This window comes from Abramis brama (genome assembly GCF_963993115.1).
Source record: "Abramis brama genome assembly, chromosome: 7".
In the NCBI taxonomy this organism is placed as follows: domain Eukaryota; kingdom Metazoa; phylum Chordata; class Actinopteri; order Cypriniformes; family Leuciscidae; genus Abramis; species Abramis brama.
Window position 1 is genome coordinate 32,126,533 of NC_139969.1, and position 13,484 is coordinate 32,140,016.

The window sequence follows — 13,484 nt, forward strand, 5'->3', positions numbered from 1 at the left end:
ACAAAAGTCTTGGGATTAACTGCACCACTTTGATCATTTCCCCCCATTAACCAGATTAATGAATATGAAAGTGCACATAACTAATGCATTTTGTTCTGAAATCAGATTATTTAAAGATTCAAGCTATTGTTAATGAGATGTTTGAGCTTCTGTTTACCTTATTTGTCGAGCTCTATGTATGTTGGTCAGTTTTTATTTGTGAATAAAAGTCTACATTTATAATATAAAGCAATCATGTCTCTTCAGAAGACTCATATTAAAATACTTGATTCATATGGATTACTTTACAGTGTCTTTATGTACTTTTTATAGTGATGGGACAGTTGATACCGGGGCTCCAATGCTCTGACGCAGTTTTCAAAGCACTTTTGTATCACACACTGTACCGATGCTCGTATCGAAATGACAATGCCACGTGATTGATGACGTTTGAAGCTTCGAACGTCAAGCAGTATCGGAAGGTCGGCACAGCTGGTTTGAAAAAAAATGGAGCTTCGGGAGAATCGCGACCTCATCTGATGCATAAAAAGGGAAATGATTATCGAGGAGGCATTCTTTAAATTATTTAACACTACACTTCCCTATAAAATAATTTATATTTTCTTAAAACAGAACACCCAAAATATTTTGTCAATTACAATTAGCCTACTATAATTATGATCACATAGCCTACTTGTATATTTTATATTATTGATCAATATGTGAATCCATTGACCAGGCTACACATGACACAAGTTGTGGTCTCATTGGCACAAATTAATTTAGATGAGATGAGATTAGATAGAACTGTATTGATCCCACACTTGTATGTCACGGACTTCCGAAGCTTTGGTCACATGCTTTTTCTGCTCTACAGTGATTTGTTAGATATGGTGGAGAAAACAAGACCACCAGATATCACTAATGCATAATGTGTTAAAAACTTTGAGTAATGAACCTTTTTTCCACCTTTAAACCACAGTTTCCCATCACTACTTTTTGAAGCTTGAAAATGTTGTTTGAGTGGACTTTCAATGGATGTGTTAGCCAGGTGCAAACAGACAGATGGTGATCAGGAATAAAGTTCAAATGCAGTTTAATAACAGTCCAACAGGTAATACATACACAAACGCTGATGCAAACAAGACCAGACAAACACTGAGTGGAGGTGAGTAACTTAAATACACATGGTAATAACCTAAATGATGACCAGCTATGATGATGATTAGTGTCCATGGGAACTGATGAGTGACGGGAAACTCAAACGAAGGAACACATGTGACTAATGGAAACAAACTAAAAGTCCATGAAAACAAAACTACAAACGCATCTGAATAAGTGTAACAGGATGGAACAAAATGATTAGAAAGATTAGAAAATATATTAGAAATAATTTTTGTTTGTGGTCTAAGAGGAATTAAAGTCTTATGCAGGGACGGATTATGGCAATGATGTGCCCTGGGCATGGATGTCTCAAAGGCCCCCTTTACCAAATTTTTCGACAGCAGTATTGCACCTGTGTGCCCCATCATACAGGATTAACAATGGCAGAAATACACGGGGAGAGAAAGCACACAATATTCTGTACTTTCACACCACAAATTGGTTTATTTATATCTCAACAGTATCTATCAACATCCTGTACAACATACTCTATCAAAAAGCTTCTGACCTCTCCAAATCATATCACAGGAGAAAATTCCACATAGAAATTTTACATTTCTACATTTAGCAGACATGCGCTTAGCAGTTCGTGTGTATAACTGTCGTTCACCACAGGCATTTAGCTTAGAACCAAAAAGTTGGTTTAACTTTACCTTAGCTGAGGGGTATCTTTCTCGATTTCCTCAGAGAAAACGCTTCCACAACATCATCAAAATCCAGGTCCCTCACAAGATTGCATTCAATGGCCATTAAAGACAGTGAATTGAGACGTCCTTGACATATTTTGCTTCTTAGTTCGTTTTTTTTTTACTTGCCATGACAGAAAATGAACGTTCTCCTTCACAGTTGCTGACTGGCAGGGTGATGAAAAGCTTTAGGGCAACATACACATTGGGGAAAACCAAAGGCAGTCCATAATCAATAATTGTTTTCAGCATTTTTGATGGTGATCTGTCCAGCTGCATCACCATCTGTGGTCTCGTCAGCAAAAGTTTTTCTTTTCTTGATGCGTTGTACTTCATTCTTATAAGACTGACATACACCTGTCACACTTAAAGCACTCCTCTCAAAGTGTTCAAATAGTGCTCGCTGATTCAAACTCACGCAATGATTCAAGCAGTCGTGTCGCTTTTCGAAGGTCCATATCACTTTTTTGTAGACATAAACTGGTCACGTTAAATCGTTCGAGTATAGTATTCCAGAACTGCGCCATAAATGCAGTTTCCAGTTTGTCCATCTTTGCGCGCAGTCCCGATGCTTCGTTGCGTGTTTCCCTTTTTTCGTTCTCATCTGCAGCTATATTGTTCAAGGCCTCTCTTATATTACTATAATTTTGCCAGAGAGCTTTGGCCGAATCAGCCCTACAGCTCCACCGAGTATTAGACAAATGCTTAAGTGTTAAGTTTGTCTTTTCGAACACTTTTGCCCATCGGCGAGTAGATGCAGAATAAAATGAATACAACGACTGTGACAGACTAAAGTACTGTTCGACATCTGGACTGCTGTGTATACTGTTTACACCTACTAAATTCAATGAGTGAGCAGCACAAGGTATGTAATGGATCAATGGATTTATCCGTTTTAAGTGAGCCTGCAGTCCATTGTATGCCCGACATATTACTCGCATTATCGTACGATTGGCCTCTACAGTTTAATATGTCCAAGTCAAGGACAACGTAATCACACAAACTCTCACCTGTGTGACATGAAATGGGCTCAAAAGCTATGAATCGTTCTAGTACATTCCCTTTCTCATTGACGAATCTGAAGATGAATGTTAACTGGTCTGTGTGGGACAAATCTGTGATGGTGAATCAACGATGACTGAAAAATATTTGGCATCCTTTAATTCATTTGTGATTACTTGTTTAGTGTGTTCTCCCAATACATCAATAAACTCCTCACATATACTTGATGACAAACAAGATACAGTTCCCCTTCCTTTTTGGCCACGTGTTTTAATATGCTCCGATAGAAACGGGTCAAATTGAGATATCAGCTCTAAAATTCCTAGATAGCTTCCATTGTGAGGCAAACCTAGGAGTTAATCCTCCCCCCTGAAAGCCAGTCCTCTTTTGGCTAAAAATTGTATTACTGCCACCACACGTTTCAGTACCTCTTTCCAGTACTCCCTCTCTCCAGCTATTTGTTTGACCAGAGCTGAGTCCATCGCCTGAGTGTTTTTAGATCTATGCAATAAGGCTAGCATACAGGACATATGACCTGGGCTCCTCTCATGTTCACAAATCCGTTCTGGGTACTTCCAGTCACTGAATCCATCTGTAAAGATGTGTCTTTTGGACGAGAAAAGTTTGCAAGAATAGCAGAACACCAGTCCCATTGATGGAGAGTATAAAAGCCACTCTTGTGACACAATCTGGCCCTTTGGTAAGTGAGTGTGTAATAAATCATTGGTAAGGGAGCGAGTCTTGCCACCCAGACTGCTATCCCTTACGGAAGAAGTATATTTTAAGCTTCGGTTATGAAAAGCAGCAGCCCCTCTGTTAATAAGAATACTTCTCACCGAATCCCTTTTTAAATCTCCCCACAATGCTGGGTCGTTGTTTGTCTCCCAAAACAGGTGTTCATCATCTGTCTTACTCTTAGTGTGATCATCCCGACATTGTGATGGTGACGGTGGCTGTGGCAGCTTCTCTTGCTTCTTTGTCCTTTTTTTGCTTTCTTTTCATTGATCCACTTGGTTGTGGATTTAAACTCATTTTTGTTTTGTTTTTCAAGTTACGGTCTTCTACGCGTGACTTTATATTACACAATGATTTTCACTCGTCTCTAGATGTCCCTCTGAACAGCGCAGCAATACATTAAAAGTGTTTATTTGATTTATTTACCAGTTAATACTTTGCAACTGCAAAAAAAAGAATCACATTATTCCACAATATTAAACACAATTTTACTGAAAAATAAATAAATAAATTAATTATTTGAAAAGAATATACACAGTAAATTTGACAGGGCCCCCTGCTGGCCCAGTGCCTGGTCTTACGGGTTTGGAGCGACATGAGGTTGATTAAATGATGACAGAAATTTCATTCAAATTAAAAAAAATTAATTGGGTGAACTAACCTGATGATGTTGGTCAGGTAAAGGTAGTTAGAGTTAGTTGAATCTGATCTGAAGCAACGGACAGTCACGTATGTATTTAATTCTGTAAAGACGCTACAATTAATAAATTAATCAAGGTAAATAACCTAGTGTATCTGTTAAAGTGGAACACTTTGATTTCCAGGTCAATAAATGCAGACCAGAGATTATGTAAAACAATTAAATCTCAAGGTTTGTTTATTATTATTCTTTTAATTATTTAATTATTATTATTATTTTTATTTTTTTAAGTCCCTCACAATACCACTATCACTTAATGTGAGTGTTTGGGAGGGCGAAAACCTGCTGTAGATATTGAGCTCACCTCACCGTGTGATGGTGTGATAGGGAGGGCATAATACATAAACTCAAGGTCATGACCGCAGTGGAGCTCACCCGAAATCAAATCCTTCTACAGCCTGATTGCTGATCCATTAACTAAACCACTAGACCATGCCATAAGAACCATATAGTCCATCTCTGAGAATCTATAGGGAAAAAAGCTTGGTCTTTATGTCTCAAGATGCATTGGTCTGACTACTTTGGTTATGTGACACCTTAAAGGGCCCCTATTATGGATTTTTGAAAATTACCTTTCATGTAGTGTGTAACATACTGTAGCTCTAAGTGAATGAAAACATCCTGCAAAGTTTTAAATCTGAAAGTGCACAGTATATAAAGTTATTGTCTTTCAAAAGTAAAAGTCGACACTGAGTCAATTAAATGAATCGTTTTTCAAACGAGTCATAAGCCGTTTCATTGTGACTAAAGACAAAACATTAGTATATGGCTCACCCACTTATTGCGCGCACAGACACCAGGGAAAACTTGAACCTCAAACACTGCAGCTGATTCCTGTGGACACTGGATAGCATCATGTCGAGAAGACGCTGTGCTCTACAATGTGAAGGTAAAGACAGTTTCTTTTCACTGCCCAAGGACGAGCATGTGTAGAATCAATGGTTAAAATGCATCTTTACCACGATATCACAGCAGTATAATCCTAAACTTTTGCTGTTTTCCCTTTATTTTAAGTTCAGTGCAGGATTCGCAAACCACTTGGTCTTGAAAGATGGTGTTCAAAAAACTTAGTTTTGAGTTTTATATTGTGTAGGTCTCCTGCTAACTGGCTAACTCACGTTATCACTGTCTTACTGAAATACTTCTGCTAATCAGTTGTGAACCACTATTACCTATAACTGTGTCTATTAATGCAGATTGTCTGTCGTTCTCACTACTTTGAGGAAATATTTGTTTTACCAACGTTTATGTTACAGATCATTCACTCTAGAGCTCGGCTAATGTATACATTGCATACATGCACTGTTATTGATACAGTTTCCACATATTCACCGCAATATATTAGAAAAATACTCTGTAAATAAATTTGTACAAGTAAAATAATCGGTTTGTTGATGGACATGCACTTGTTAATGCTGATGGTGAGGAATTACAGTTGCAACATCTCATATAATGTACCTCAAACTGAGTAGTGTTTCACTGAGAAACATCCTGCTCGAGTCGTCCTCACGATGGAGGTTCGGGTTCAATAACTTCCAATGTTTCATCATCGGACTCGCGCTCGCATTGATATGGTCAAATCGACGTCATTGTTCGTTTCTTTGTTTAGTGTACAGTGTAGGAAGCCTCAGGACAAGCAGAGCTGACGTTGTTATGGCAATGGGCATTTTTGTTTTCGACGCGCTGTACACGGTAGGCCAATCACAACAGACTGAGCTGTCTGGCCAATCAGAGCAGAGTAGCTCGCGGAAAGGAGGCATTTAGAGAGATTGATTCATCTGACGAGTCGTTTGAGAATCATTGAAAATGTGATGATGTGCAAATGTATATTATGAGGAAATTAAACAGTTTTTTTTTTACCTTTGATGCATGTAAACATGGAAACTTTAAAATAGCATAATAGGGGCCCTTTAAAATAAGAGTTCACCCAACAACAAAAAACAAAAAAAAAAGTGTCATAATGTACTTAGCCTTTCCAAACATGTATGACTTTCTTGTTAAGGATGAACTTTTGATTAAAAGCAATGAAAATGTTTTTTTTTAACATTTTTAAAGGTCACCCGAGAGAAAAAATTGGAAAAACCATATAACAAACGTTACTGCTTATAAGTAGCACTTCCTTAGCACTTTCTAGAACTGTTTAGAACTTTCTAGACTTTTCTAGAACTGTTTTTCAAGAACAATCCAAATCTTTGTATACTGTACATATATATTGGAGAGAGGGACTGAGAGAGAGGGAGCTTTATGAGCAAACAACTCAACTTGATACTATTTGATATTTGTTTCAGTAGCAATATATCATTTCGCACAAGACAAGTGATACTTACAGAAAAACAAAGCTATCTGGACCAATAATATAGTGAGATTTCAGCAATCGCAAAGAGATTGCTGAAATAGAAGAATCGTCACTCCATGAATGCCACTCCAAATGCAAATTATTGGATGCTGCCAGTTTCTTGGAGCAGAAATCAAAGGAAGAAAGGAGTGAATAGTGGAAATTGTCAAGTCACAAAATTATGGAAGAATAAATTGAACTGGAAAATTTTTCATTCTTCCATAATTTTATATAAACTCAATCATAACAGATTTAGACCCATTTAAACAACAAAAAATCTTGTTATTATTATATTATTCATCATGATCAGTAACCACAGTGCTAATAACTGTGTAAAAAACACATGTAATACACGTGTTTAATTTCTCCACAGTTACCTTGAACAGTTACGTTTTTAATGTGTTCCTCTGGGACTAGTGCTTAAGAACACAGCCCTGCAGCATGAAATTACTTTTTGATTACTTTCTTCAAAATCAAGTGTAGCGTTATTTCTGGCGGGTCACATCAGTCAAGTTTGGATCAGCTGACTCTACCTATTACAGCATCCCTATATAAGGTCCATTCAGTATTATCAGCAGCTTTATCGTGTTGCTCAGGAGCCAATTACCCTTCTCCATCCCCAGCTCCTCCTCTCGTCCAGTCAGGACTTTAGGACTGATATTACTCTTCAATATTACTGATATTACTCTTCAAATCAGACTGCCATTTATCTTTATTTATGTTGTTATTATACATTCAATTATTGCCATTAAGAACATTAATGATATCTGCAATACATTTATGTTGGTTCTGTTCTGTTTACCCTAAAGGGGGTTATCGCTGCACTTCCTGCTCTTATCCATGCTAGGCTGCACGGATGGGCAGGGAGTTCTTGCCCAGAACAAAACCACACCAACAATTCAAACTGTATGCTACTTGTCAAACATCTTTGACAATAGTGTTCCTGACAGAATTGAATCCAAATAAAACCAACAGTCATAAACATTTTATGAGACATGAGGCCTTTAGCTTATTTTAATGATAAATTGTCCACATAACATCTCAGAGGAGATGAATCTGATGAAGTAAGCATCTGTAAAATTGCATAAGATCTCAAGCAATAGAGAAGTGGATTCAAAATCTAATATTCTGGCTATGTTAAGATGCCAAGAGATGATTTTCCCACAAACAAAGCAATCAAATGTGATTTGTCTTGCTCTGTTGCATTCACTGGCAGCTTTCTGATGCAAAAAAGAGACTTATTGGAAAATATAACAATGGTGATTCTTCTTTAGACTTTCTCATTTTTTACCTAATTCTGCCGTGGCGTATCCCGATCCTCGAGCAGAAGAACATTTTTTTTATAATTTCAGTGCATAGTCTGACTTGTGATGAAGAATCACACTGTGTTATTTCATTTGGCCAGAGGAGAACTGAACCTGATGCCTCCCAATGTTTTTTTTCTCTCCACTATGGAGTTTTGTTTCCTTGACTTTAGCTTGCTCAGTTGGGCTTTAAAAGACATTTAATATTCAGTAATACTGTAAATGTTACTGCACTGACACTATTGGATGAGAACAAAACTTGATGTGAAAATAGCTGGATGGCAATTTTAAATTTGTTTCAGAATTGATTTACTCAGCAATATCGACACTGTTAGTGAACTGAATTTAATCAACACTGAACTGACTTGTGCTGAATAATGACACTATTAAACTTCTGTAGAGCTGATAATAACTGAATTACTTTATGCTTGTTTCCTATTTTGATGCACTATTATTGAACTAAACTGAATTAACACTGACTGACTTGAGCTGAATAATCATGCTATTATCTGCTTTATAGTTGAACAGAGTTTGCTTCCTAACTACTTTACATTCATACTGTTATTAAACTAAACTGAATCAACACTGAATTTAATTGAGCTGAATGACTGAACGACAGATGACAATATCTGTATCAATATCAACATCACTGTTATTATCTTCATAGCCATCTGAGTCCTGAGAACACACTGCCGGGATTAGAAGAGACAATCATTTCCAAGACATTCTGCAGTTTTGAAAATTAACAAAGAAATGTATTTCTCTATTACAACCCCACTTTCTGACCACCAGAAAATATCATTTTGCATTCCAAAGCTCACAGAGGTGCTGATAGTGATTAAACCCAAAGATGCCGTGGTGTGTGCTCATGCTGTCCTTTCTCTGGTCTCTGCTCTTGGACTCTAGCCTTTTTCTTTACCTGCTGAGCTCATGTCTTTCAATGGCATCTCTCTTTTTCTCTTCTGAGACTCTTTATTTCATGGATCCTTCTCTCACTTTATCACATTTCCCTTCTCTCTTCTCCTAGTTTTCAGACAATATAACTAATGTAACTTAGCATGCTAATCAAATGGCGTCAGTTAAACATGGTGAAAGCAATAACATGCAATCTTCAAACTGGAAAACATCAAACACTCCATGCCTAATTTAAGTTCATTTGTGATAAAGGTGGACACAACGATTCTTGAAAAATGTTTAATCGGTCATTTATCAGTCTGAGATGCTGAATTTACTCTGACATACAGTTTACTGCCTTCAGAAAGAACCAGTGTCATCACCTTCAGATGCATTTGCAGCTATAAACTACAACTCTGTCTGTGTCTGTGTGTGTGTGTGTGTCCTTGTGGAGACATTTTTTGGTCCCCATAAATCGTTAAGTGATTTTTTTTTTTTTTTTTTTTTTTTTTTTTTTAAATGTAAATACGCAGAAAGTTTTCTGTGGTGGGTTTATGGGTTTATTATGTATGAATATACAGTTTGTACAGAAAAAAAGAAAAAAAATCATTATGTCTATTGAATGTCCCCATAAAACATTGGAAACCCAACTTGGAAAATACGACATTTTTATGAAAGGCAAGTTTTAACTGGGGTGATACAACAACAACAAGCCTGATAAGGCTTGGCTTGAAAATAGCGATTAAGTTGTGCACATTCACGTGTACTATTCCAAGTACACGGAAAGTATTTTATTTATTTATTTTATTTATGCTTACACCATTTGCATTTTAAAGTCATTAAGATATTTGTAGAAAATGGTAGACTATATGTTTTTGAATAGTAAAACAATTACGAAACATGAATACAAAGATAACATTTCTAAGAACTTAGATCTCAGCAACACGAAGATGTCATATTTGTTATCCCTATTCATAAAACTAAACGTTCAAACGGAGACAAAGCTGGACACTTTGGGTATTTATGATTAACAGGTTTTATATCATTTTAATGATTTATGCCAGATGAAATCAAATCCAGATAAATCAAACTTTCATGCATGCAAAACCATAACAGAATGTTATGATACAATACGTGCAGATCAGATTCCACAAAAACACTCACCTAATAACGAGTTGGCAAAGCCGTACCACACACATCCACTGTCGCCGATGAGCCATCGCCCTTGAGTGCTCGCCGCGAAGCTGAACGGCGTGCCCAACACGCACACCAGGAGATCACTCAAGCAAATATTCACCAGCAGAAAGTTTATGGGGGACCGCAGCACCTTGTAGCGGCAGAAGAGCACGAGAACCAGGAGGTTGTTGAGGAATCCGAAAGTGCCGATGAAGCCCAAGCTCATCGCCACGAGCAGGTGGCCGGTGGGACTGAGAGTGTTATAGGGGGAGGACGCCTCCAAATGTCCCTCCACTGCACTGAGGCACAGCGCGTTGTTCGCCCTCCTGCAGCTGATCACACTGAAGTTGGACACAATCATCGCAATCCGTTCTGGGTGCACATTGAACAGTCACTGCCTTGTTTTCTGGGGGAAAGCGCAACATTTATAGTGCTCTTGCGTTTTGACAACAGAATACAATCCATAGAGAGAGGATAATTATTTGCAGAAGAGTGTAAGTGTTAGAAGAGATGCACAACGCTTTTTTTGCAATTGCTGAACTTTGTTCATCGGTTCAGAAGTGGGAATAAAGTTTGGCGTCCCTTTGCTCCACCGTGTGGTGATGATTACACTCCTCATATGCGGTTGGAACTGTACAGTGTTGATGTTAGTACCTCCTTCTCAGCTGACGTCTGAGTCTACTCTACTGAGGTTTACTGGACGCCACATTCAGGTCACAAGGACAAAAACATCTGCAGCTCAGCTGTTCTGTATCTGCTGTCACACGACATATTGGCGAAACTTTTATCTCTTGAGGAATGCTCAGAGTAACATTAGGGGAAGTTTGAAAGCACTTTCTTTATTTGAGTTACCATTGTTCATGAGCGCTGTCCGTGGTGCTAAATGTTTATTCTATGCAATGTGAGAATTATTGGCGCCGCGATCATAGCGTAGATTTGTATTAAAGAAGAAAACGAAAGTGATGTTATTTGTAATGTGTAAATTTAATAAACTGATAATGATCATGATAATCGATCGTATAAAGGACATTGAACTGTTGCCATAGTCAGTCAAACGCAAATTGTTGTTCGCCAGCGTATTTTTAGAGGAAAACTACATTTTGCAGTTACTGGAATGTTGGTGCAAGCCCTGTTGAAACATATATAACTCCAAAATAATTCATTTTTACTTCCTTTGGTCGATCAGACCTTAAACCACACATAATTCCTAATATGATGCCCTGATTCTTGGGCCTTAAAACCACTGAATCAGTGCGTAGAAACATTGGATCTTTTCCAGTCCCTTATTGTCCAGGACAATATTAAATAATTATGTAAATGAATGAAATAATAAAGAAGCTTGCAGCCAAAACAATTCAGTTGAGCTTGTCAACTTGAATAAGTGTTGAATATTCATTATATGTGAATTATTATTTATTTATTTTGCTTGTGATTCTGTTTGTTCCTCAATTTGGATCTCAGATAAATTTATAAATGGCTGTAAATCCACCCTGACTAAAACAGTTGCATGTCCACAACACAGACTGGGGGAAAAAACAACCAATCCTCTGTATTGATCTTGGGAGAAGAGACCGTTTAAATACATCCTAGTAGGCTGCTGAGGGCTTTGTTTGTTTTCAGATGGATGCAGGAGAAAGCAAAGAAAGCTTATAAAAAAGCTTGAGGACACTGTCATTTCTGATTTTAAATGTTGAGTGTTTTACAAAGGAACATTCATATTAACATTACATTAACATTTGTAAGTAAACGTGGGCTGTAAATGTGATTTGTTATTTGTGGTGTTGAAAGTATCATAGAGGAACAGGGAGAATGAGGTATTTATTGAGTGAAACATATATATTTTTTTCATTAATTTAATTAATGATCCTCAGATAATTAGGACAACACTTACTGGGCTAGTTAAAGTTTTTCAAAGAATGGGATTCTGAATGTAAATCACACTGATCACTGCATAAACCTTTCAGTAAGATCTAAGTGCCTCGTTCTTATTTGGTAGTGAATATGGTTTGTCTTTTTTTGTGAGATCCAATTAGTTCTTCTGCACTGTCTGCTACCCAAGGCAAAGAGCAAAACACCAACACCTTCTGTTATAGTCCCTTAGAGAATAATCATGTCTCACCACATAAAATAAGTTAGTGCTATAAAGAGATTTCCAGTCAATACGCAGGTCAATTGAAAATGTTGTAGTACTATTAGAGATTTTTTGCAGCCTTGCACATCATGAGGTAAAGTGGTTTATTGTACAGCTTGTTAAAACCTTTTCATACTGTAATTTTCTTCTGGTTCAATTGGATGGAAAATAAGAGAAAACAACAGCACAGTGTTCTATACTATAGCTTAATTGGACCAATGTTCTGTTTTACTCAGGGTGAAGTTCAGTTTCTACTCTGAAAGTGTGGATGTGGTCACTGAATGAATAATGCTGTGGCCAAAAATGAACAAGGACGTTTTTTTTACGGATTATGTCTCAGGCAATTGCAGGAGCTGCATCTGAGAGCATTAATCTAGTGTATAACTTGCAGAGCATGCAAAATGCAAATTGCTAAGTACATTACATACAAGTAAAGTGTGGCAAATATACTTTTTCAGACCAGTAAAAAGATAAATGACCAAATTTTTACAAAGTGATAAATCAAAGCCGGATAGTGTGATAGTGGAGGAATTAAAGTCCCCGAAGGGGGGACCATTGGAGTGACGCCACCAACTTTGAAATGACATAATTTTCAATATTGTAATTAATATTATAAATAAAATGTGTTTGTTATTTTAAGGCTGACACCCTGCATGAGTCAATGAATGAATCCATCTATTGAACATACAGAATAAATGCACTGATCTTAAAATATATCAAGAATTTCAAAGGCTTTTGCATACAGCGCTGCTCAACATTTTGAGTTGATCTGAGATCAAATCCGTGTGCTTTTTCGCTCATCAGAAGCAGCATGAGGGTCCTCACTGATCATCCTTAGAGGGAAAATTGATTTCTAGTCTCTACTTAAGGCAATTTGTTTACCTTGAAGTAAGCAATATATCTCTCCACTTACAAGAATCATGATGTCTGGAGAATGAGACGAATATAGAGTGAATCACCTTGAGAAAGTGGAAAGTCATAAAAAGAGCTTGCTGTGGGGAGCAATGTGTCAAGCTGTCACGGTCACCTGTTAGTCATCGTCTTCACTACATGTCCCATCATCCTCTCCGGCTCACACCTGCACTCACTTCACCATTACCCGCACCTGCCAGCGATCATCATTACTCACCATGTTCAGCTGTTGTCACCTTGTCTTCTCATTTTCATCTGTGTATTTAAGTTCCTCATTGTTCTCTGTTCACGGTCGGTTCTCGTCAACACTGTGTTGTAGTTTTGGTACGTTTCTATTTATATTAAATTCCTGTTGTCACTTCATCCTGTCTTCTGATTCTGCTTCAACGTGCCTCACGTAGCCAACAGTTGAAGCACCCTGTTGCAAGAAGAAGTTCATTCATCAACTTGAGACCTTAAACTGCTT

The 13,484-nt window shown here is 37.4% G+C and overlaps 1 protein-coding gene across 1 annotated transcript in view; it reads right to left on the minus strand.

The window, feature by feature from the left end:
• Positions 1–10,726, minus strand: part of tmtopsa (teleost multiple tissue opsin a) — an 88,098-nt gene extending 77,372 nt beyond the window's left edge. The window contains exon 1 of the mRNA XM_084120241.1: positions 9,964–10,726. Within this exon, the coding sequence (XP_083976367.1) occupies positions 9,964–10,336 (373 nt within the window). The 5' untranslated portion in view covers positions 10,337–10,726. The remainder of the gene's footprint in view (positions 1–9,963) is intronic.
• Between the last annotated feature and the right edge of the window lie 2,758 nt (positions 10,727–13,484).